Source organism: Benincasa hispida, chromosome 9 (genome assembly GCF_027475165.1).
Source record: "Benincasa hispida cultivar pf3 chromosome 9, pf3_genome.v1.1, whole genome shotgun sequence".
In the NCBI taxonomy this organism is placed as follows: Eukaryota; Viridiplantae; Streptophyta; class Magnoliopsida; order Cucurbitales; family Cucurbitaceae; genus Benincasa; species Benincasa hispida.
The window spans coordinates 49,112,993-49,139,634 of NC_143486.1; the positions used below are offsets into that span (position 1 = coordinate 49,112,993).

The following is a 26,642-nucleotide window of genomic DNA, read 5'->3' on the forward strand; positions in this document are numbered from 1 at the left end:
AATTAAAGAAAGGAACTCCAGCCAAATAAATTATGACCTAGGGGATAGATGGAAAAGGAATCCTCAATGATCTCTCTGCAACCCGTGTCCAATGATTTTTAATGCTCAAGGTGAAATAAAGCGCAATAGTATTTGGGAGCTTAAGTGCAAGACACAAAGAAAAATGCAGGCTTTTTTTGTAAGGTGCACTATGTATATATAAAAGTACTACATAAGGGAGAGCATAGTTGACCTGTGAATATAAAAAAATAAAAACAAAACCCTAGGAAAAAAAAAATTTCCATTTAGGCTCAATAAATTTTATTATTCATAATTAATATATCAGAAAAAAACCCTAATAATTGTTTTTTTAAAATAATGAAAAAAAAAACCCAGGGCCCAGGGCTTTGGGCCTTAGGGCTTCACAAAAGGCACACCGCATGCCTAAAGCACTCGGCACTTTTTAAAACTAGGTCTGTGTCTTTGACTTTTCAAATACTTTTGTCTTTTAGAAAATTTTCACCTTTACAGAACTTTGGAAGAGGGAACCACGAATACTTTTAGAAGGATTCAGGCTCCAAAGAGAAACATTCCTTCTCCCTCATACTAATATCAAACTCCCCAATTGAGGATAAAAGAGCCACTATGACAATTGTTTCTCTATCGAGCAAGTGACAGAATCCCAATGATTTTTTATAAGAAAATCAACTTTTTGATGTAGTAGAATAGGGATAATTTGGTAAAATCAAGTTAATTTTGGTTAATCCTTGATTAATTACATTTTAATTACCAATTTAGTTTTAATCTCTTTTAGTTATCCTTTTGGGACACTTATAATTCTCTATAAATAGAGAGAGCCTCCTTTTATTAGGCCACATTCTCAAGGGTTTTGATTTAGTTCAGAAACCCCAATTTCAAACATATCATCTTCCACGTTGTTCCGTGGTCGGCTGCAATTAGGTTTTCAAACCTTTTCAACATAGGATGCCCATGGGTATTGTTTTCTTCTACTACTGTCGTGTCTCTGCTTTCAACGTCCCTACCATCATTTTCATTAACCGATTGTTCATTCTCATCCGGTTCAAGTTGTACAATCTCAGAGTTAATCATTTTTTTAACCTTGTTGTCGACAATTTCTTCAATTTTCTTTTTGTACGGTTGGTCTTCATCTTTACAATGGATTTCTTTTCCATTCGTCTCTTGCCCGATTTCACAGCCCTATTGGATGGATTCTTGATTTTCTTGCATTAATTCTTTTCTAAGTTCTTGTAAATGTTCAGAAAGTTACACCACATTTTGAGTCATCTCTCCCAACAAATGTTGGATTTTCTTCACTTCCTTCATTTCCTCCAATACTTCGGGATTGATGTACAAATTGGGTGTTCTTAAATAAGTTTAGTCACCAAAATTGCTGTAGAACCAATTCTTGAATTTTCTCAAACATGTTTTGAACCTTCTTGGCCGTTCTTCATAGCACGAGTAGTAATTTCTGTCCCAAAATGCATTAGATCTATAAAATTCCATTCTTGGATGACTCTTCAAGCTGTTTCTCAATTTTCTTGAATTTAAAGGGTTCCCCCTTGTTAAGTGTGTTGTTTGGCAATGAGCACAACTCACGAAGCTCCCTCTTGCGATCGGCATCGCCAAGAGTTTCCCAGACTTCCACCAGTGGCAGTCAATGTTGAAATTCCACCGGCGGCAATCATCTAATTAGAGGGAACCCTTGAAATTCCAAGAAAGAAAGAAGAAACCAAATATTTATCAAGATTTTGCAATGGACTATTATCGATCCAAGAGGACGTCCGAGAAAAAAATCAGCAATTGGTATAGACAAGAAAATTAAATTTACTCCAAAAAACAGTTATCAAGATTTTGCAAGAATGGACTATTATCGATCAAAGAGGACGTCCGAGAAAAAAATCAGCAATTGGTATAGACTAGAAAATTAAATTTACTTCAAAAAACAGTGCTGGAATTCTGACTCAAGTGATCTCGAAGAAGAATTTCAACATACTAATTTTACTCATGCTCGATTTCTCAAAGAACCTATCATTATCCATATTGGAAATTTGATTCTAGCGATTTTGATGATGTTTCAAGGGCAATTTGGGATGAAATAAGAAGGCAAAATATCAAAAAAAAAAGGCCCAACAATCCAATCAAACCCATTTTTCAAGATATCAACATAAAGATTGGGAGTTAGATGAATTAAAGAATCATCAAGAATCATCAAGAATGGATTTTTACAGCCCAAGAAAAACGTCGAAGACTCAAAATTACTCTTTTGGTTATGAAACACGATCAAGAAAGGTTGATTCAAGAGAATCAATAGATGAGTCCTATACCCATCATGAGATTAAAACATATTCAAGAATCCAACAAAATGACTACTTAGATCTCATAGCATTGGAGGAGATAAAGAAAACAACAAAAGAAATCCAACGTTCATTGAGGAAATGACTCAACATATTGATCAACTATGAATTCATTTGCAAGAGTTCAAGAACGGATTGATTTCATATACAGAAGAAAAAACAAAAGAATCACAGTTGGAAAGTTTTCAAATAGAAAATCTTCAAGATAAAATTGAAGAAAAACAAGAACTTGAAGATGTTGATTTGGAAATAGTTTCAAGTGAAAAAGAAAAATCCAACGAAGATGGAAAAGAAGTATCATACGCTGAGCAAAAATCGAACAAGAACAACCAGTGAAAATGGATCATCAAACTGTCAAAGAACTTGAAGCGAATGATAAAGAAGACGTGATTCTTGAACGATTTTACTTGGAAGGTGGTTTTTTAGTGATTGGTCCTTTGAATACGGTTTTGAATGAGCTTGAAGGAAACATCTTTTTTAGGTTTATGCCCGATGGAGAAGTTCATCTTTTGGTGGCAATGTTGGATTTTTTGTCTCAAATTTATACCTTTGATCATTATAGTTTTTGTCAAAATGTAGGAGGTTGATTTGGTCATACTCCGTTGAACAAGTTTATTTCATTCTTCATTTGCTTCATAATTTTTTTTCTTTTCAAAACTCGAGGGCAAGTTTTCTGTTTGAAGGGGTCAATGATGTAAGAAGAATAAGGGTTAATTGGGTAATTAGGTAACATTCTAGGTTAATTCCCTTTTTACCCCCACTAGTAATAAAACTCTATAAATACGAACTTTCCCCTCTTGTATGGAACACATTATTCATTCTAATAAAAGATCAACAATCTTGATTCTTGGAGAGAAAATCTCCAAGAATCTAATCAAGAGTCTTTTTATTAATGAGAATTTGCCCTAATACAAGGAGGCTCTATCTATTTACAGAGAATTACAAGAGTCTCGAAAAGATAACTAAAAGAGATTAAAACTAAATTGGTAATTAAAATGTAATTAATCAAGGATTAACCAAGATTGAGTTGATTTTACCAAATTATCCCTATCCTATTACATTACTTTCATTGATAAAAAAATGAAAGAATTCAAGGGCATACAAAAGCACAAGGCCCCAAAAGCCACCCCTAAAGAAAAGGTTTCCATCTAAGCATAATGTTGCCTAAAGAATCATTATAAAAAAAACTTCAAAACCGAAGCCCAAAGCAACACATGAAACCTCATTGGGTCCTTCTCAAGACCTCTAAACACCCTTTTGTTCCCCAAAACATCCCACAACACAGCACAAACCCTGCAAACCACAAGAAATGGCCCTTCTCTCTGAAAGGAGGATGGAGGATGAACTCCCCGATCTTCAATCCAATATCTCTTTTGGCCGGCTAACTGGACATCAAACTCCTGCAAAAGGCAAGTCCACATAGACCTCGTAAACTAACTGTCGCAGAACAGGTGATCCAGGTTTTCCTCTGCCTTCCGACAGAGTAAACAGCAAAAATGACCCATTAATGTTAATCCTCCAGACCACATCAAAGACCGACTCACTAATAGGAGAGGGATCCAACAACAACCTAAAGAAATATTTACAAGAAAAGCTCTCAAGAGGATTAGGCTTCCAAACACAAATATCCTTTCTCCCTTCTCTAAAACTGCACTCATCCAACAACCAAAGAAGAGAGACAACCTCCGTCTTCTCCCGATCGGATAAACTACGACGAAAACCGAAAGAAAAGGACACAACACCTCCCGACCACACCAGAAAGTCAAAGATTGAACAATTTTTTAAGACAAGTGACAAATACGAGGGAACACAGAATAAAGAGGACTATCCCCAACCCACCAATCTTCCCAAAAGTAGGTATCCTAACCATCCCCCACAATACAACGGACCAAAATGGAGAAAAAAGGGAGCTCTAACACGATATCTTTCCAAGGATTGCAGTGTGTGCCTTTAACCCCCTTTACCATCCAGACAAAGGGATGAGTTTCGTATTTACTACTAATAACTCTACGCCACAAGGATTCGAGCTCGAGGGCAAAACACTACAGCCACTTAGCCAACAGAGATTTGTTTCAAAGTCTTAAATTCTCCACCACCCCCCCCCCCCCCCCCCCCCCCCCGGTGCACAAGGCGCCCCACAACCTCCCAGCTAACCAGATGAGATCCTTTACCCTCATCCACCCCTTCCCACAGAAAGTCTCATGTATTTCTCAATACTTTTGCAGACTGAGTTAAGGGCCTTAAATAGTGAGACATAATAAATAGGGATGTCACTCGACACAAATCTGATCAGTGTAAGGCTCCCCACCTTGGAGAAGTAACCTTTCTTCCAAGAGTCATGCCTTTTCCAGATTTTCTCAGTAATGAGATCCCAAAAGGACAAAGCTCTTAGGATTCCTCCCAAAGGAAAACCAAGATAACAAGAAGGAAAAGTCCCAACCTCGCAACCAACCTCTCTAGCCCACCTATTAAACTTGTCCTGCTCGCAGTTGATACCTAGGATTTGACATTTGCTCCTATTAATTTTAAGCCCTAATATGGCTTCAAAAAACCTCACCATGTGGTTAAAGGTCAAAAAGGAATTCTCATTACCCAAGTAGAACAAGATTGTATCATCTGCAAACTGAAGATGGGATAAAGCAACCTCCTCAGTCCCTATCCTAAAGGGCTCAACAATATTTCCTTCTACTTCCCTAGAGATAATACGACTTAAAACATCCACCACAATAAAAAAAAACAAAAAGGGAGATAATGGGTCCCCTTGTCTCAAACCTCTAGAAGCCTAGATCGATCCCTTAGGGGTTCCATTGATAAGGATACAATAGTGTACATTCCTACCACACCCACACATCCACATTCTCCGTCTAAACCCAAAACCTTTCTTCTCCAACACTTTATCCAAAAAATCCCAATCGACATGATAATAAGTCTTTTCAAAGTCAAGTTTGAAAATAACTCCCTCTTATTCACCCTGTAATCTTCAATGGCTTCATGGGCAATGAGGACCTGATCGAGAATCTGTTTACCAGCCACAAAAGCACCCTGAGTCCCTGCGATAGTCAAGGAGAGCACTTTCCTCAAACGATTCGCAAGAACCTTAGCCAGGTTCTCGTAGACTCTAATGATAAGACTAATGGACTTGAACTCCTTAACCCTATTAGCATTCTCCTTTTTAGGGATCAGACACACAAAGGTTTCCACCATAGTCTTATTCAAGATGCCTCTCTGGTAAAACTCTCTGAACACACCCTCCGACTCTGCCTTAAGCAAATCCCAATTATCTTGGAAAGAGGCTATAGAAAAACCATCTGGACCCAAGGACTTGCTTCTATCACACCCGAAGACTGCCCTCCTAATTTCTTCCAAGGTAAAGGAGGTCACCAACTCTTCATCCTCGGCAGTCGAGATGGGACTCCAGTCAATACCACTAACAAACCGTTTGGCCCCAACCGCAGTTGGAGAAGGCCGACAAGACCTCCTCCTTAATCTCTATCTTTCCTAGTGCACTCCCCATTCTCCAAAATAAGTTGACCTTATATAATTCTTGTTCCTTCTACCACTAACCACTCTGTGGAAAAAGGTGGTATTGCAATCCCCTTACTTCACCCACTTAACCTTAGTCTTTTGGCACCAACTAATTCATTATTTCTTAATCACTTCAGCAAGCTCCCCTTTTAAAACAAATCTCTCCTCCCTCGAAGTACTATCCAAGTGGCCTTCCACCTCAACCTCATCAATCTCCTCAATTCTTCCTAGAATGACAGAATCCCAATGATATAGGAGGGCTCCTAAAACGAGAAAAGACATCAGCCACCGAATAATTCTTCATAGAGGAAAATGATATAAACAGGAAAATAGAGAGAAGGGGGAATGCTATATATGCACAAAATAGTTCAGGACTACAGAAACACAAAATAATACTCAGTATAAGACCATGGTTTCTAAAAAAATTTAGTCAAAGCAGCTGAGCAAATAAAAGCTTAAGAAAGTTGCTTTTTGAACAGTGCAATAAGAAATTGTAAGCACCTTCCACTTAAATATGTGATTAAGAACTTCAGGCTCACAAACAGCTTCTGCATCCTCAATGCAACATCCTTCCTCAAGTTTGAGTAGAGCAGCTCGAACAGCCTAACAACCAAAACAGTATACCATCAATGGATAAGAAACTACAAGATCACTTTAAGGATACATAAATTAACAATTTTCTTACCACAACTGAGCCTTCCAACTTCCCCATTTTAATTGTCTTGTCCACTACATTTTTTAAAGAATATGCATGAGTAGATGGAACTTTGTGCTTCCGAATTACGTCCTCCAAAGTAATTGAAGATGCAACATTTTTCATCAAATCCATTAACCTAGGTCACAAGAAAGAATATTTTAGGAAAAAAAAAAATCCCTTTTACCAAACATCTAAAAGCATACATTTCAGGAAATTATAACTTTTGTCATTCCTTTATCCAATTTTTAGGGGTGAGGGATCGAAACTAAATGTTAAGTCAAAATGGTAGCCACCTCCTCTCTGAATCGGCATCTAATAGGTACATCCCACTGTTCAACCTCTTTGTCAGAGGCTTAGAGGCATCAGACTTTCCCAGTTCACTCCTATCCTCCTTGGGAGCCTTATTTTGATCAGGTCTCTTGGTTGGCATGGCAGCCTTGCCAACTAAGGAGGATTTTTTCAATTTGATAGTCTTGTCAATGTCCATGAGGACAGCTTCTCCATTTTGATTGAAAGACTTTCTTGAAACATTACCCAATTTCACTTTTCTAGACTCAGAACCCAACAATGATTTCTCAGCCATTTTGCCAACAACCTTCCCATCAAATGAGGACCTCTCAAATGATTTGGATACTTTTGCAGCAGACTTTCCCTGAAGGTCATCTGACATACTTTCCTTTTTCGATGCAACATTCTCCCCAATCCGACGAAAGCCTATTGTCTTCCCTTGTGTTGTATCACCAGTAGGAAGTTTCTTTTTCTGAATATGAATCCTACTCTCTTCAAGACCAGGGAATTTGATATGGTCTCTCGCTGGAGTCTCAATTTCTTCATCAATCTCATGGTCTCTGGTCAAATTAAAAGAAAAGAACATTAACAGGCCAATATTGATCAAGTAAATAACAGTAACAGTTGATACAACACTCTTACAAGCAATATATCAATATGCGATTGGGCAATAGCTTTTCCCATGCCCTGGTTGGGGTTTCGCCATCCTCTGAATCTTCAAATGTGATCATCCTAACAAAAGCAATGCATGCCTTAACCAGTTAAGCATCAGAAATTACACTCTGATTCACTATACAGAAATTTGAAGGATACCTTGGCAAGCATTTTCTATGATATGACTTGGGACAACGTCGGCAAACAGCAAACTGTAATTCACATACTTTTTTATTTTCGCCGAGTTTACAAACAGAGCACTTATGCACAGGGCATGAGAAAGATTCTCCAGAAGCAATCTTCTTCTCAAGTTCTCCAGCAGCAACTTTATTCTCCCGATGAAGCAATTTTGAAATACATTTAGGATGATAAAAATAACCACAAGTTGCATTTACACATTGGAAGACCTAAAGAGCAATGGTAATTCATATTAGGTAATAATCAAAGACAGTGATATATCTAAAATCATATGTAAATCAACTTTGTTTATAAGAACTGGATATGTATATTCAACAAAAGAGCCAAAAAGGACAGTCTAAGGGTAAGGGGTTGAGGAAACCCCCTCCCACAAAACTAATAAAGAAGAACCTACCAATTGTTAATACTCATTAAAAGATTGTAATTTCAAAGGGAGAGATGAGCCATTGGCATAATTAACAATGCCAATAAATAACTTAACATTAAAATAACGAAGGCTCCAAATCTACAAACAGGAAACTAGGAAAGAAAGTCAAACAACACAAAGCCAATCGAAGGGTCGCTAGAATTATGAATTAAAAGATTGTGAAAAACCACTAGTGTAAAGATGGAAAGACATTAGGATCCAGTTAAGTTTATTATGATTTGAGAGAGAGAGAGAGAGAGAGAGAGAGAGAGAATCATTAAATAAAAACAAAACAAAAATTAGACAATGCCTGTATTGTATTGTGCATGATTCATATAGCAATTTATCATACAATACGTGAAGGATAGCCATTTTAGAAGCAAGGCGTATGAAAGCAATCAATTTTATACCTCCTGAAACATCAAATTGACAATGAGTTACTTTATAGAGGAGTTCCATTGAATTTTTAACAACTTTTTCCAAATATAAGCAGAGTACTTCACTTGACTTTGAGGGTGAGTGTTGGCTGTTGAACAAGAAAAGTTGTTGAATTATTCTCACAATGTACTACTTTTTGCAAAAGGACTATCATTAATGAGGCAATATTTTAAAAACCCCTCCCGGATGCGCACCTAAGCTCCAGTCGTAGGTCTGGCACCTCGTCTTGAAAAGAGGAGGCTCGTAAAACAAGGCACACCTCTTGTGAAGTCCCAAGGCTCAAAGCCCTAGGCCTTGGGGCTTTTTAATTATTTTTAAAAAAATATTAATAATTGGTGTTTTCCCAAAAAAAAAGTTAATTTACGAGCCAAAATGCAAAATTTCTTGTGTTTATGAATCTTTTATTCATATTTTCACTTCAACTATGATTTCTCTTCTTTATGTAGTACTTTTATATATATATTGTGCCTCACAAAAAAAACGCTTCTTTTTGCGTCTTGTGCATTTAAGCCCCAAAAGATTATTGCACTTTATTGCGTCTTAAGCTTTAAAAAACATTGAGCGAGGTAGAATAAAAATAACACATCAAATAAGGAGGGTTATGCACAAGAACTCATTGAGTTTTCTATAACTACTATGGTCACAGTTTCCTTTCTGTATTTCTGTATTTCTTTGCATTATTACAATGAAATCTTTTATTCATATTTTCACTTCAACTATGATTTCTCCTTTATGTAGTACTTATATACTGCACCTCAAAAAAAAAATAACGCTTTTTTTTGCATCTTGTGCTTTTAAGCACCAAAAGACTATTGCACTTTATTACGTCTTGAAGTGTTCACTGAGAAGGTAGAATAAAAATAACACATCATATAAGAAGGAGGGTTAAGCACAAGAACTCATTGAGTTTTCTATAACTACTATGGTCACAGTTTCCTTTCTGTATTTCTGTATTTCTTTGCATTCTTACAATGAAATCTTTTATTCATATTTTCACTTCAACTAATTTCTCTTCTTTATGTAGTACTTTTATATATACTGCGCCTCAAAAAAAAAATAACGCTTTGTTTTGCATCTTATGCTTTTAAGCACCAAAAGACTATTGCACTTTATTGTGTCTTAAGCTTTAAAAAACACTGAGCAAGGTAGAATAAAAATAACACATCAAATAAGGAGGGTTAAGCACAAGAACTCATTGAGTTTTCTATAACTACCATGGTCACAGTTTCCTTTCTGTATTTCTGTATTTCTTTGCATTATTACAATGAAATCTTTTATCTCAAGTCTTGAATTAGAAAAAAAGTTACCCTCTCTTAATTAGTCATCAAGTCACTAGATTTTATAAATTACATCAATCTTATAGAAAAACATTTGAAGGTAACGTCTAAATCCAATCTATACAGACTGCAGTTTAGGCTGTGCTTTTGGTATGGTCATGGTATATCTTGATGTTTCAGCAGTACTTAGTTATCCTTCAAACAAAACGTGGAGTGTAATGGGATTGTGTTATTAAACCTGCAGTGGGGAAGTAGTTCGAAAAGTACTAAAGAATATATCTAGCGGATGCCACACATATTTTTTTAACATTATTAAATTTGTAACCCCTCTCAAAGTCCTAAATTCATCTTTCTCGGTGGTGAATACAACTCCTGAACTAGTGTCAACTGGCTATTGAGGATGTGTAATCTCCCTCTCTTCATTTGTACCATTCCTTCCTGAAGGTTATTTCATGTCTCATCTTAAAAAATTTAATACGTGATACACTAGATGGCTCCATTAAATTTCAGGAGTCTGAACGTATCACATTGCAGGAAAAATTACACTTTTGGTCCAAGTTTGAAGTTTATTTCAAATTGGTCTCTAGGTTTCAAAATTGAACATTTAAAGTCCCCAACACTTGGAAAATGCTCCATTTTGGTCCTCTATTAACAGAATATGTTAAATAGATTACAATTTGCTAATGTGGCATTTTAAAATATAAATAATTATTATAATAATATTTTTTTATAACAAACAAATTTCATTGACGTATGAAATTTACAAAAAGCCGAACCAAATCAACAAAGTTACAAAAGATTCCTCCAATTGTCAAAAGAGAAGATAGATTGTAAGAACTATAGAAAGATTCCTCCAATTACAAAAGAATTATTATAATAATTATGATCAAAATATAATAAATAATAAGTTTTCTCTCTCCTCTCCCCCACTTTTTCCCCTTCCCCTCCCTTTCCGATCTTCATCGGCTTGTTTTTTTTCCTCTCCTTCATCTTCATCTCTCTTTCTCGTTTCCACCACCTTTCCCCTTCTCCCTTCTGATTCAATCGACAACAATTAAGCTCTCTTTAAACCCTAACCTCAGTTCCAATTCAATCAACTTTTTTCCTTTTAAAGAAACATTTCATTGATATATGAAAATAGGGATAAGACCCCCCAGAAAAATTACATTAGGGATTACCAATTGCTCACTAAAAAGGATAAGCTGAAATGACTAAAAGGGTGCTTAGTTTTGCACCAAGAAAAAGCAGTAAATAAAACCATATCCATAAAACAATGAAAGGGGGAAGATAAGTCGTTAAAAAGACGATTATTCTTTTCTCCCAAACGCCAGAAAAAAGCACGCACAATAACCAACCAAACCGTCTTCTTGGTACCTCCAAGTGGATGACCCACCAAAATAGAAGCCAGAGCATCAGAGATTCAATTAGGGCAAATAAAGTACCACCCAAAAGAAGACAGAATAATATCCCAAAAATTTGCAGCAAACGGACAATGAAAAAACAGATGAGTTGAAGATTCAGCTTGTTGATGACACAAGTGACACCAAGATTGTGAGATACACATATATGGAAGACGATGCTTCAAACAATCAGCAGTATTGATGGCATCCAAGCTAAGCTCTCAAAGAAAAAGGTTAACCATCCGCTTAAGATAGTTGTCTTTCCAAATCATCCAGTAAAGATCCAAGGAGGCCGAAGTCCCAATATCCATCAAGTCAGCCATAAGGGATTTAACAGAAAAGACTTGAGAAGGCTCCAGAGGTCAAATTCAGGAATCAGGGGAAGAGCATAACCTAACAGATGACAAATAGTGTGACAAAGTGGTCCATTCCGCAATTTCCATCTTAATAAGATTACGGCAAAGATTAAGATCCAAGCATGTGTAGATGAGTTCCACAAGATAGCCACCGAAGCCTCCAACTGTTGAGCAAGGCGATAAAGCTGCAGAAACACAACTGATAGGATACCCCAGCTAAGCCAAGAGTCATGCCAGAAAAAAGTAGAAGAACCATCACCAAGCCTACGACGAATACGAGAAGCCACAAGACTAATATTTTGGCAAATAAACCTCCAAGGTGCCTTAAAAGAGGCACAAGAGATAGGAATAGGCAATATACAATCAGTAGAATAGAATTTGGCCACAATAAAAGACCTCCATAATGCATCATGCTCAAAAAGAAAACGCCAAGTCCATTTTGCAAGAAGGGCAAAATTTTTATGCTTAAAATTGCCAATAACAAGGCCTTCCAATAATTGAGGGCGCTGAGATATTTCCCAATTCACATTATGCATACCAACATCACCCTGAGAACCCTCCCAAAAGAAGTCCCAAACCAGCTTAGCAAGGCAACTAATAACAGAAGAGGGAGCCCTAAACAAAGATAAGTAACATGTAAGGAGATTAGAAAGGGTAGCCTGTATGAGAGTGTGTCGGCCACCCTTCGAAATATAAGCATATTTCCAATTATGAAACTTGTGTTGAATTCTCTTCATCATCATTGCCAGAACGTCAAAGAACTGGGACCACCCAAAGGGAGGCCAAGGTAAGTAGAAGGCCAGTAACCCCGCTTGCAACCGAAAGAGTTAATCAACCAATCAAATTTAGAATCAAGAACATAAATACCAAGGAGCTCACTCTTAGCCAAATTAATTCTCAAATCAGATGCACATTCAAAAATACGGACAACATCAAACAAATTCTGTAAAGCATGTTGCTCCGTAGTGGAGAATAACAATGTATCTATTGAAGTAGAAAAAGAAGACGACACAAGGAGTTTACGTGGAAAACCCTAATTCAGGAAAGAAAAACCACGGTAGAAAATGACTTATTATTTTATGTCATGTTTACAATAGACCAAACCTCAGATATAAATAGAATGAGGTGAAACCCTAATTTAGCAAATATAGTAAAAATTACAAAAATGCCCTTAGGGCTAATTCAACATATTTCAACACTCCCCCTCAAGTTGGGGCATAGATATCGGCAAGACCCAACTTGCTAATACAAGCTTCAAACGTCTGTCTCGATAACCCTTTCGTAAAAACATCTGCAATCTGTTGGACTGAAGGTACATAGGGAATACAAATAGCTCCGCGGTCTAACTTTTCTTTAATAAAGTGTCGGTCAATTTCCACATGTTTGGTTCTATCATGTTGCACGGGATTATTCGCAATACTGATGGCAGCCTTATTATCACAATACAGCTTCATGGGCCCCGGACTACTCTCGTGAAGATCAGATAAAACTTTCTGCAACCAGATTTCTTCACACACTCCCAGATTCATAGCTCTATACTCTGCCTCAGCACTACTTCTGGCCACTACACCCTGTTTTTTACTCCGCCAAGTTACCAAATTTCCCCATACAAAGGTATAGTACCCTGAGGTTGACCTTCTATCAATCACAGATCCGGCCCAATCTGAGTCAGTATATGCCTCGATGCTTCGTGTGTCATGTTTCCTGAACACCAAGCCCTTCCCAGGGGTGGACTTTAAATATCTCAAAATTCGAGTCACAGCTTCCATGTGCTCCTCATATGGACTCTGCATGAACTGACTTACTACACTCACAGCATAGGAGATGTCGGGCCTAGTATGAGACAAGTAAATCAGTTTTCCTACTAGGCGTTGATACCTCTCCTTATTCACAGGAACTCCTTCCGAAATACTTTACATCTAGTTGATGTAGGGGCCAATCTTTATTCACAACGACAGACAAAAGAACACGAATCGTGTTTAACTTAGCCACTGGGGAAAAAGTTTCTGAATAATCAATCCCATATGTCTGAGTGAATCCTTTAGCAACTAACCTGGCTTTATACCTCTCGAGTGTTCCGTCAGACTTATACTTCACTGTGAACACCCATTTGCAACCAACTGTTTTGTGACCTCTAGGGAGAGCTACTAACTCCCAAGTCTTATTTGTCTCAAGAGCTCTCATTTCCTCCATTACGGCTATTTTCCATTCGGGAACTTCCATGGCCGCATGTACACTGGTAGGTATTGTTAGAACATCTAGCTGAGTAGTAAAAGCCTTAAAAACAGGAGATAAGTTACTATAGGTCAGAAAACTATGCAAAGGGTATTTTGTACATGACCTGGTTCCCTTTCTCAGAGCAATTGGCATATCCAGAGTGGTATCATAGTTGTCAGCTTTCGTCTGTCCCTCTTTAGTATCAGACTTTTGAGACAATTTTGCATCTTCTTGAGGGTCTTTCAGCATCTCATTACCTCCTGAAGTTTCAACCTTCTCTGAGCTCATTTCATCATTTTCTATGTTCCCAGACTTTTCTTCAAGACTCTCCTTTGAAACAACGGGATCTTGAACCTGAGCTGGTTCCGACGCTTAGACACTTTCCGATGGAACACCAGAGGTTTCCTGAATTTCCTTTCTGAGATTCCTCCTATAATATGTTATCCAGGGCACTTGTCTAGTAGGAAGAACCGACACAGGAACAACAAGAGCAGAATTAGGTTCAAGACTAGGTAGACTAGGTCCAGGAACATTGGGACTAGGCTCAGGTTCAGGAATATTCGGACTAGGCTCAAGATTGAGGCTAATGGGTATGGAGTACGTGGAATTGTTAGTCTCTTCATTCGTGGTCTCCCCCTAAAGATGACTAACGGGAAAGAACGGTTTATCTTCAAGGAACGTGACATCCATAGTGACAAAATATTTTCTGGAAGATGGATGAAAGCATTTATAGCCTCGCTGATGAAGGGGATACCCGACAAACACACATGTTTTAGCTCGTGGAGCAAACTTAGTCCGGTGTGGACCATGAGTATGAACAAAGGCTGTACACCCAAACACACGAAGAGGAACCTCAGGAATAAGACGGGTAGACTGATAGGACTCTTTGAAGCACTCAAGAGGGGTTTGAAACTTTAGAACTCGTGAAGGCATTCTATTAATTAGATGAGCTGCGGTAAGAACCGCATCTCCCCACAGGTACGAAGGAAGAGACGCTGGAATTATCAAGGAACGAGCAACTTCAATGAGATGGCGATTTTTTCGTTCAGCTACCCCATTTTGTTGTGGAGTATATGCACACGAGTTTTGATGGATGATCCCTTTTGACACTAGGAATTCCTGGAAGGTGTGGTTGACAAACTCACGACCATTGTCACTTCGAAGATGGCAATCTTTGTGTTGAACTGTGTTAATACAGTGGTATAGAACTGTTTGAAGGTAGATAAAACCTCGGACTTATCAGCAAGGAGATATACCCATGTAAGTCGGGTATGGTCATCAATGAAAGTTACAAACCACCGTTTACCAGACAGGGTAGCGATGCTCGAGGGACCCCAAACATCACTGTGGACCAGGTGGAAAGGCTGGGTAGGCTTATAGGGCTGAGAAACAAATGACACGCGAGGTTGTTTAGCACGTATACAGACATCACAAGATAATGAAGAAACATTCACATTATGGAATAAATGAGGAAATAAATATCGCATATATTGAAAACTAGGATGTCCAAGACGAAAATGCCACAATAAATAATTTGTTTCAGATATAGTAAACGAAGATAAAAGACTAGTCCTAAACAAGCTTCTGGAGGAAGCATCTGTAGAAAGGAAATATAGGCCTCTGTCATATCGGGCAGTGCCAATCGTCTTCCCTGAGCTCAAGTCCTGAAACAAAGCAGTATCTGGTGAGAAGACAACTCTACAATTCAAATCTTTTGTTATTTTGCTTATTGATAATAAGTTGTAAGAAATTTTGGGCAGATGTAAGACATTTTGCAGAGTTAATCCCTGAAATGGTGACAGTCTGCCTTTTCCAGCAACAAGAGCGAAAGACCCATCGGCAATTCGAATCCTCCCATTTCCAGCACTTGGATAGTATGAGAGAAACCGGTCGGATGAGCCAGTCAAGTGATCGGTTGCTCCTAAATCTAGAATCCATAATTCATTCCCTTCAACAAGGAAACTAAAAGATTGAGGGTTACCTGATTGAGCAACTGTTCCGATCCCTATGGTACCTGAATCACCAGGATTAGTCACTAGAGGCTGTGTCTGAGGTTGTGCAGCCCCCTCAACTGATTCACCCACTAGAGCACGCCCAGATTTCGACTTTTCATTCAGAGGGCGACGTTTACCATTTGGAGGGCGACCATGCAATTTCCAGCACTGATCCTTCGTGTGCCACTGTTTTTTGCAATGCTCACAAACTGGGGATGTTTTACTATTCTGCTTGTCACCATCAGCTCCAGCGGACTTTACCCCGAAGGCAGTTGACTCTACAGTGGGAACACCTGGCCCGTTCATTGCACTCGATCTATCTTCTTCCAATCTAACTTCTGAACAGACCTCCATGAGAGACGGAATTGGTTTCTGCCCTAGTATTCTACTACAAACTGTATCAAATTTGGGGTGTAGCCCAGCAAGAAAATCATACACACGCTCAACCTCTTCTATCTTGGAGTATTGAATTCCATCTTGTGGGCAGGTCCAGATGATCTCCCGACATAGATCCATTTCTTGCCATAACAATGACATCTTGCTGAAGTATGACGTTACATCTATGCTCCCTTGTTTGCATTCGTGAACCTGTTTACGTAGAGTATACAGGCGGGATGCGTTCTGACGCCTCGAATATAACCTTCGGACTGCATCCCAAATATCTCAGGCAGTGGCTGAATAGAGTAAGGGTTTCCCGATTTGTGGTTCCATGCTACTGATTAACATTGAGCGGAGCAAAGAATCCTCTGCCTTCCAGACACGCTCTTGAGGATCCCCAGGATTCGGTCGTGGTATCTCTCCAGTTAAATATCCAAACTTATGGCGTCCCTCAAGAACCATTTTAATTGTTTGGGACCAAGAGAAGTAATTTGCCCATTCAACTTCTCTCCCGTGATCATTCCTGCAGAATTTCCAATTGTTCCAGATAAAAGATTAGAAGTTGGAAGAGTAGGAAACATTGATACCGGATTTTCTGAATACATTGGGGAAGAATCATGGCCATTCAATCTGGCTCCCAGGGCGACCATCTGTTGCTGAAGACTAACTAATTGTTGTTGGAGTTCCCCATGAGATTCAGATCTAGAATTTTTCTGTCTAAAAACCATGGGATTTTCTTCAATGGAATCACCCATTCGAAATTGGGGCTGAACTGGATATACATGAGGAAGAAGCTGTCCACCATGGTACTGTGAAGAAGCTACTGCCGGAAGTCCACCCGCGGCAAAGTTCGGCACCCGTGACCGGCGCTACTCCCAGACGGCTGTGATGGTGGGTAACGGACAGAAGGCTCAGCGATCGACTGCGAGGTTGAAGAAATCGCACCGGTCTGACCCGACCCGGCAGCTAAAGCAAACCCATGACCGTCTGGTGTAGATCCCGTTCTGTGCGACGCCGAGGTACCGATCGACTGTAGATCGATCGCGTGCGCCGGCTGGGGAACGTGCGAGGCTGAGACAGTTGTGTGCGAAGTTGAGGGTCCGATCGGTTGTGACCCGTTCGCGTGCGCCGGCTGGAGCAAAGTCGAGAGTCTGATCGGTTGTGACCCGTTCACGTGCGCCGGCTGGAAAGCGTGACCTTCCACCACCACCTGCTGTTCGGCTGGAAAGGTCTGATCGATGGTGTTCGGTTGGAACGGCTGAGCCTGGAAGCTAATCGGCGCGCCAGCTGGAGCAATCCCACCACCTGCTGTTCGGCTCGCCAGCTGGATCTGTTCGACTGAGCCACCTGGGATGATGGTTCGGAGATAGCAGTCAACCGCTGCTTGAATCACAACCTCATTAGTCAGCGTACCTTCACCTATCAAGTTTGATGACTGAGTTTCTTCTACCGGGGCTAGGGTTTCATCACCTTGCTCTGATACCATATTGAAGTAGAAAAAGAAGACGACACAAGGAGTTTACGTGGAAAACCCTAATTCAGGGAAGAAAAACTACGGTAGAAAAGGACTTATTATTTTATGTCATGTTTACAATAGACCCAACCTCAGATATAAATAGAATGAGGTGAAACCCTAATTTAGCAAATATAGTAAAAATTACAAAAATGCCCTTACGGCTAATTCAACGTATTTCAACAGTATCATCAACAAATTGTAAATGATTTAGAGAAAAAGATGAATGACCAACAGGGTGTGGGCAATAGTGAGCCTCATCAAGAAGCTATGAGCAAGGAGGCGGCTCAGGCAGTCAGCAACAAGAATAAATAAGAAAGGGGAGAGAGAATCACCCCGTCTAATGCCATGGGTAGGTATAATCTTTCCCTGAGGACGACCATTAATAAATAATGGAATAATTGGCACTACTGATGCAACCTCTGATCCAAGTGCACCAAAGAGTACCAAAACATTTCATCATAAGGATGTAGTCAAGAAATTCCCAATCAACCGTGTCAAAAGCCTTCTCCAGATCTAGTTTTAGAATCACCCCAAGCTTCTGATGAAAACTAATCATCAATGAGCTCATTGGCCATCAAAGAAGCATCAAGAATTTGCCTGTTTACGGCAAAAGCAAGTTGGTTGGCAGCAACAATAAAAGGAAGAATCAACTTGAGGCGATTTGAGAGAACACGAGTCACAATTTATAAGCACAAGGAATGAGACTAATAGGCCGATAATCAGAAACAGATTTAGAATCCACCTTCTTAGGAATCAAGCACAAGTAAGTCTAATTCAGCTTAACATTAATAACCCCAGAGGAATAAAATTCCTCTATCAAAAGCATCAAGTCAAATTTGATGGTGGAGCAGAAAAATTTTTAAAATTCAGCAGTAAAACCACAAGACTAGGGGATTTGCTTGTGCTAAGAGAGGAGATAGCCATATAAACCTCCTCTTCAGTAAAAGGATGCTTCAAGTCTATAGCTTGAGAGGAAGAAATAGGACTCCAATCAAGGTTGGTAGGGAAAAAACGTTGTTTATCATTCTTAGTAAAAAAGGGAGGAGTAAAAGCCCAAAAATTCAGCCTCAATGTTCGGATCAGTCAAAAGACTAGTGCCATTCCAAGAGAGAATCTCAGATATCGAACTTTTATGACACCGGGCAGCAACAATTCTGTGGAAAAAAATGGGTATTTTCATCCCCTTCAAGAAGCCATTTAAGCTTATATCATTGTTGCCAATGGATACGATCCTGAACAATCATGTTTTCAATCTCTTCTCGAAGTAATCGCCGCCTAATTAATTGATGCTCCCTAAGAGGGCCGCTATCTTCCAAAGCATCTAACTGAGACAATTGAGTCATAAGAGAGGGAAGTTGAGATGTTGTCATACGTTGCATAGTATTCCATTCACAAATGATAGATTTCAGACCATTCAACTTCATCATGAAACCATGACCAGGTCAACCAGTGATAGGGTGGAGATTCCACCAATCCTCCACCAAAGAGTGGAAACTAAGGACTTTAAGCCATGAATTTTCAAGTCAGAAAGAACCTAGCCCCAAATAATACTGCCCATGGACAATGCCAAAGGAAAGTGGTCAGAAGTAGTTCGCTCCAGCCGTTTGAGAGTAACAGCCCCAAATTTTTTAAGATAATCCTTTGTGAGTAAGAACCGATAAAAAAGAGAGATATTGAGTGGGACCATAGCTAGACCAAGTAAAGCAGTCATTCGACAAAGGAATATCCCGCAAGTGTTAAGTAGAAATCCGTTCATTAAAAGTACGCATACTGGAGGAGATTGTGGGATCATGAGATTTCTCCCAAGACCACCTTCTGACGTTGAAATCACCACCAAACCCAATTCATGCCTCCCAAAGAAGAGCCTCTTGGGTCACCGCAAACCACCATCTAGAGCGATGCTTCAGACTCCGTTGCCATCGAGTAGGTTGAAGAGGTGCATTTAGAGGAGTTGGTGTAGAGTGAAGAATAATCAGGGGTGGAGGTGATGGTAGTGGGGTTTCAAAGGGGTCCACAATGGTGTATGGTGTGCAAGTTTTATGCCTCACACAAATGATGGCAAGGCGTTGGTTTTTTGTTCAAATAAGAAGGGGGCAGGGTGTTGGTTTTTTTGCTTATGAAGCACAAATACTTCATGTGGGGCAAAAAATCAGTATCGAATATGTATTAGATATCAATACTCCCAAATACTTTCTAGATATATATCTGATACGTGTGTCCCCTTCCATATCCGTGAAGGGGACACACTAGACCTTCTAAAAGAACTCATCTAATCTTTTCCAACCTAAAACTAAGCAGCCTATTTAAAAAGCCTATTGCACCAACCCAAAACTAAAACGAAAAATTAAAATAATAATAATAATATATATATATATATATATATATATAAACTCTAGAATCATCTATCTTCATCTTCACATCTTAAAAAATAATTTGAATATCTTTCTAAAAAATTTAAAAACAACTATGGTTTAACAAAAAAAGAGTGATATATATAAAGAAAAGATAATGGGTGAAAAAGTAAAAATGGAATGCCACCGACTTGGGAATCCAGAAAACCTATGTTTTAGGAGGGCATCCAAAACTCTCAAGATGACCTCAGTAAGGGCATCCTAAGATGCCCAGGAATATTTAGATGCCAAGGCATCCTACATTACCATGAAACAAACACAGTAATCCAGATACCCATTCATGGGAATCTTGGATGCTCTCGATTCAAACGACCCTTAGTATCTTTATGTTAAATTTCCATATATCTTATATTTTTTTTAATTAGAAAAATGTATCTTCAATGTATTTGTATCCTAGTTTTAGGGGTGTGCAAAGGAAGACCGAAAACCAATGCAACCACTCCAAAGTTCCAAACCAACTGAACTAACGTCAAGCGGCCAGTTTAGAGGGCATCACAGTCGGGGGTCAGTTTTGCATTATTCAAAACAGGTTGGTCAAATCCCGAAAAAAGAGAAAAACCAAGAAAACTAACCAACACCCATAATTTTTTAACAAAATTCGTGCATATGGGGTTGTGGGGAAAAGGAATAGTCAATGATGTGTCACACGCTTCTTTTTAGTTTATCGAACTTGGAAATCTGCGAAATGGCCCATCTGCCCATGTGGTTGGCTAATCGGTGTTCTCACTCATCCCAAGATAGACGAAACCAACGTGTCAGTGTTCAGAACCGATTTTTGCCCTAAACCGATGTCAACCAACCGATGCTCACCCTTACTAATTTTTTAGAAATTGACATATTATCATATCCTATCATATTTGTATCTTGTATGCATATATGTGTCTTTATTTCATACATTTTTTGTTTGAAGAAGGAGTGTTGTGGGTTTTTCCTTTAACGGTGACGATGACGGAGGGGGCCAACAATAGTGATGGAGGAGGGGTCGAAGGGGGAGAGGTTAAAGAAGACAGGGGAGTAGGAAGGGGGAGAGAGGAGAGAGAATCCAATAAAATTAAAATTAATAGTTCATTAAACTATTTTTTTTCTTATAGAACAACTATTTTATTTTAATTACTAATATTTTTTTTTGGAGACTGCCATATCAGCATCTCTGTTAAATACTTAACATATTCTGTTAATAGAGGGACCAAAATCAAGCAGTTTCAAATGTTGGAGACTTGATTATTCAATTTTGAAACCTAGGGACCAATTTGAGACAAACTTCAAACCTCAAGGATCACAAGTGTAATTTTCCCTTTAATGGCTTGTGAAAATTGGATTACCAGCCAATTTTATTTCCTCACAACCATGTCCTCTTATATTAAAAGTGAACATACTATGCAAAAATAGTGATAGATAATTACAAAAATCAAAAAAATCAAAAACATCGATTCAGTACACTATTAAGCCCATACCTCAGCACCAGAAGACTGATCGGATGAACCTAAATTCCCACAAGCATAACACTGGTGCTGTTTATACTCGCAATTCTTGCAAATAAAGGTTTCAATTGCCTGCCAACGAGTTCATACATATTGAAGAAAATTAACAAAGAGAGTCGGCAAGCGTAGTAAACATAATAAAATAATACTGCCATACATCTACTTCTTCTCTAGAGAGACCAAGCGAGAAACAATCACCATTCTCTGGAGTTGCATGAAAGGACCTCATGCATCTCCCATCACAGCTGCAAGACAAACCAAAATAGCTTATTAGGCTTAATGCTTCTACTTGGGTGTAAATTTCCAATGACTTCTGTAATTATTCATTAGATATTATTATTTTGAACTAGAAGCCTTCTTTTTTTGTGTAGTCTGACTTCCTGGTCTAGCTGTCTTTTCTATGCTCTTCCAAGGAGGAAAAGAGGGAGAAAAATTCTACCAAACGTCGATTGTTAAACACGGAAAAAAAATAATCATATGTGGGTTATGAAAAACAGCAGAAAGTATATGAAAAAAATAAAATAAAATAAACAAAACAAAACAGGAGAAGAGGCATTGGCAGTTGAGACATGAAATATTACTCTCTTCACAAGAAAATAACTTATCATTCAGTTAAAATCAGATCCAAGATCCATAAAATAAATTAATAATGAATCCCTTTAAATAGAACAGAAAGGAATGCACTACAGAAATAAAAATTTAATATTTCATCAAAAATAATGAAATATACAAAAAGGAAACTGTCAAACTAAAGGAGATGCTGAAAACTATGGAAAGAGAATAGTTACAAAAGATTTAGAAAGGAAACTCCAAGATGATGCTACAAAACTATGTATCATTTTGAAATATTCTACAACTCCATCAACCAAAGTTCTCAAAAGGTAGCTCCCACCACTCAAGTCATAAATTCTTGGCCTTGTCCCTAAATGGTGGGATCTAAGCAAGAGAGAAGAGAAGTCTTTCATGACTACTGGAATAACGGTGTGAATTTGAAAGATGACGGTTCTAACCACCTTAAAGATCCAATTAACCTCCCAAAAACTAATCTTTGCACTGTCCCCAAAATGAAAATTCATTTGTTATAGATGAAAAGGATTGATGGATTATGGCAATTGGCAAGACCAATAGCTACCATGAGTAAATATCAAACCCCATTAATTAAAATCAGAAGGAACATCATACCATCCCACTCAATCTCTCACAGCATGCGGAGTAGGTTCTCTCAAAAGTAGACTGAAGAACATTAGTGGATTTCAACTGCTATTAGACAAACTATTCAGACTATCTACAATATCGCTATTGAATAAATAATACATAACAGAAAATGCAAGAAAGATGACAATTCTAACACACACACACCAGTCCCCAAGTAAGGTAGGGCATGGGAAATTTACAAAACATAAGATAGATTTCAAAAGTTCTTTCTTTTATATATATATTTGTGAGCGTCCGAGCCAATCTACGTGCACCTCAACTTATATCACAAAGCAAACATTTGGTCACACAACCTTCTTTGTCAATATTTTGTAGGATTAGATATTTTAGGTAGGCAGCATACATGAGGTTTGAACCGATTCCCCATAGTACCTTTGAACTTTTTCCGCATGTCCCTATAACTACTTGCCCAATGTTAGTTATCAAATATTTCAAAATATCAACCCAGAATGTTAATTTGACAACAAAGAAGAACAGAAAATGCATACCATATAATGTTGCCACCATTATCACAAAATGCACAGACAGAATCAAAGACATCATCATCACTCTCCTCTTCAACAGCATCATCAACCATGTCTTCATCATCTGAATCATCAACTATAAAACTAGGCTGCACATTACGTTGACCATCCTGAGAGTACAACTGTACAAGCTGAAAATGAGGAAACAGGAGAGTCCTTGCAGGCATGCACTTGACAGCAAAAATGAATTACCTCAAGAGATGACGTTCTCTTAACGGGCTTCTCTTCAAGGAATGCAAGTAACAACTGTTCAGATTACACACGATCAAGGTAAGAAGATCATATAATTCATTAGAAATGAATCTATTAAGACATGGCTCAAGCAAAACTGACTCATGCCACTGTGGACTGCTATAACCCTACAACTTATTCTAACACGTCGTCCCTTTCTTATCGGTATATTATTCTTCCACCACAGTCATGTACAGGAGAATCTTCAGCCATGGGTATTTATATTGAGTGAGAAAGTGCATATGAAGTGGTGGTATGGAGGAAGGATGGGGGCCCAAAAGTCAAACCCTCTGAATGGAGTTCGAAGAGGTCATCTATTTAGCAAAATCTGGTTCTCTAGCACAAATTAATTGAAGATACCCAAAATCCTAAAAGAATTCCTACTTGGAGACTTTATTCATCTATCTCCTGCCCCTTATAAACTGAAACAGTTATTTCCAAACACAACTCCATACAAATGGCGAAAATGAAGCAAATCCCAAGACAATCTTCCCTCCCCTTTGAGCATAAGCCTAAAAGATTGGAAATCCAATGTTGACAACAAAGAGCATCCTTCAATCATTTCTTACACCCCCTTACTTTTGTGACCTTGGTAGAACATTGTTTCTCCTTACACAGTTACAGCCAATTGAAAGACTTTTTTGGAATCTCCTTCAGCATGGGGCTTGCTTTCCTCCCCCTCTTCTGTAATATTATATCATCTGTGAAAGTGTTTCTCATTCTAACAAAATGACAAAGTCATACCACTAAAATAATTATCATTTAAACAGTAACTATAATTTATCCGATATGATTCAAATTATAATACTCACATGTAAAGTTTCCTTGTCACTATCTCTTGAATTAATAAGTGGTAAAAACTCATATTCTGTAGAATTAATTCAATTCAACAGCCTAGCGACTAAGCTGTGCACACTAGAGAAAAGAAAATTATAAAACCAGATCTCTCCATGGTTGATTTCTTTTAAATACCTCAACAAGTTAAACATTGTACCCCCTACCACTAATTGCAAGATTTCGAGGTAATCTAAAAAACCCCGAACGAAACTGAATCTTTGTTAGAGCTTTCGGAGTCTTTGAACACGTTTATGCCATGAAATCAATGCTTGTGAGATGAAATGAAACAGCTATCCTACTTTGCTGCTTCACCCACATAGGAATATGTGCTTGCAAGCTGACTGCAAGGAGATTAAAATGAAAAGCTTACTGGATAAATCTGGTCCCAGGAATCCTGTAGGAAATTTCGGAAAAGAGGGTATAAAAAATATTTTTGAGGTTGGAAGTCAACATAACCTAAAATTGTGGAATGGATTGAGGCAAATATTTTATTTATCTTCAAGTACTCGAAAAATATTTTTGTAACTTTTTTGGTTGTGGGGCGTGGCTTTGGGACTTGGGTACGTATCACAAACTACCTTCACCCCTGCCCTTCTGTTTCTTCTTCACATCCATACAAAAAAAAATTTATTCAACAAAACAAATTAACAGAATCTTATCGTTGTCTGCACAAGAATGAAACAGAACCTGAGACTTCGCCAATATATCATCCCTGTTAACTGCTTCACTGATTAGAGGCATGTGATCCACCAAATCATTCTGTGAAGGCCTCACTTCATACGAGCTGCAAAAATGAATGGCATGATAAAAACAAACCCATCAAACTGAAGGATGAAATGAATTCATATTACCTGAAGATTCTGGCTAATAGATCCCACAAAGATTTGCTAGATGTATCTGGATTCCTCTTCAAAGCATGGAGGCATTGTACTGTGATCAAGATGGCTCTAATGGTATCCTCAAAGCTCTTTCTAGGTTTCTGAAGCTTAATCCACACATTTTCTTTAGAAAGCACCGATATCTCTGGCTTTGAACCGCAAATATTAAACCTCCATGCAGTAACCTGTTTATAAACCTTTTGAAGTCCACCATCGGCTGTTCCATGCAGGAAAACAGGTTCTTGACTGCCCTCCAATCTCTCCCCTTCATCCCATTGAATCGGCAAAATAGAGAATGAAATAGGTTCATCCATATGATCCACGAAGTGATAATTTGAGACAGATAGTGGCAAGTTCTCAGCCTCATCATCTGAAGATCCCATTACTCTAATGTAGTTCCAGTCCTACTACTTAACAATTAAATACAACGAGTGAAATAAAAACCATGCTTAAAATCCCATCATCAACACAAGAGAATTTTCATTTTCCCTAAAAACTAGAATGGACATCAGTTCTTAAAATGGGGAAAACATTGATCATAGTTACATATTCATACGTACTCTTTACAATGCAAAACAAAATGGAAAATACAAACAGGGTAATTGAGAGGGACGAAAAAGGTACCTGTATGGCCTTTGGTTGATAGTCAATCCCTACTAGAAGCTATTCAAACTCACGATAGGACAATACCGAACACTACATCAATATTAGCAGCGAAGATAAAAAAAACGATGAACGTAAATCTAAGACCGCCAGAATCCACAGTCGACGCTATGAAACAGATTGTAAAGAAGCATCGGATTCCGGCAGACGTACGGAAGAATCGCCGGCGAAAGTTAATGCAGGAGAAAATTAGTGCGCGACGGAACCCGCGAGAGAGCAACGTTCTTGGGGAAAGGAACTGAAGCCACCGAGGGAAATTGCTGAATTTTGTGGGGGAGAAGGTATTTCATAAATTAATTATTAAATTACTGATTTGACCCCTCAGTTTAAAAAATATATTTTTTTAAAAATTAAGTCTACAAACGTGTGTTTGGATTATATTTTCAAGTGTTTAATTTAAAAAAATAAGTCATTTTAAAATAAATTGGAGTATTAGGCAACCACTCAAAATAACTTTTCGTACCAAAAGTGTTTAAATGAAAATGAGTTTTTTGAAAAACATTTTTTTCTTAAGTGGTCTTAAATTTCTTTATTTGTTATCTACTTGTTTTCAAAAACCAATGTCAAATTTTGAAAACTGGAAAAAAATAGCTTTTAAAAATGTGTTTTTGTTTTTAGAATTTGGCCAAGAACTCAACTCTTGAATTTAAGAAAAATATAAATCATTGTAAGAAATCGAAAACAAATATGTTTAATTTTCAAAA

At 38.2% G+C, this 26,642-nt stretch overlaps 1 protein-coding gene across 5 annotated transcripts in view; it reads right to left on the reverse strand.

Annotated features, from left to right (window-relative positions):
• The window catches only part of EDM2 (ENHANCED DOWNY MILDEW 2), a 40,877-nt gene extending 14,640 nt beyond the window's left edge, over positions 1-26,237 (reverse strand). The window contains exons 1-12 of one of the 5 annotated variants that reach the window (XM_039042881.2): positions 25,900-26,237; positions 25,249-25,682; positions 25,085-25,181; positions 23,522-23,575; positions 23,294-23,451; positions 21,748-21,835; positions 21,564-21,662; positions 7,678-7,925; positions 7,507-7,596; positions 6,870-7,424; positions 6,565-6,712; positions 6,381-6,482 (exon numbers count right to left, since the gene is read on the reverse strand). In XM_039042881.2, coding sequence (XP_038898809.2) covers positions 6,381-6,482; positions 6,565-6,712; positions 6,870-7,424; positions 7,507-7,596; positions 7,678-7,925; positions 21,564-21,662; positions 21,748-21,835; positions 23,294-23,451; positions 23,522-23,575; positions 25,085-25,181; positions 25,249-25,658 — 2,049 coding nt within the window. In that variant the 5' untranslated portion in view covers positions 25,659-25,682; positions 25,900-26,237. Of the gene's footprint in view, positions 1-6,380; positions 6,483-6,564; positions 6,713-6,869; positions 7,425-7,506; positions 7,597-7,677; positions 7,926-21,563; positions 21,663-21,747; positions 21,836-23,293; positions 23,452-23,521; positions 23,576-25,084; positions 25,182-25,248; positions 25,686-25,899 lie in introns of all 5 variants that reach the window. The other 4 variants (XM_090317822.1, XM_039042882.2, XM_039042884.2 and 1 more) reach the window with 4 other exon arrangements.
• Between the last annotated feature and the right edge of the window lie 405 nt (positions 26,238-26,642).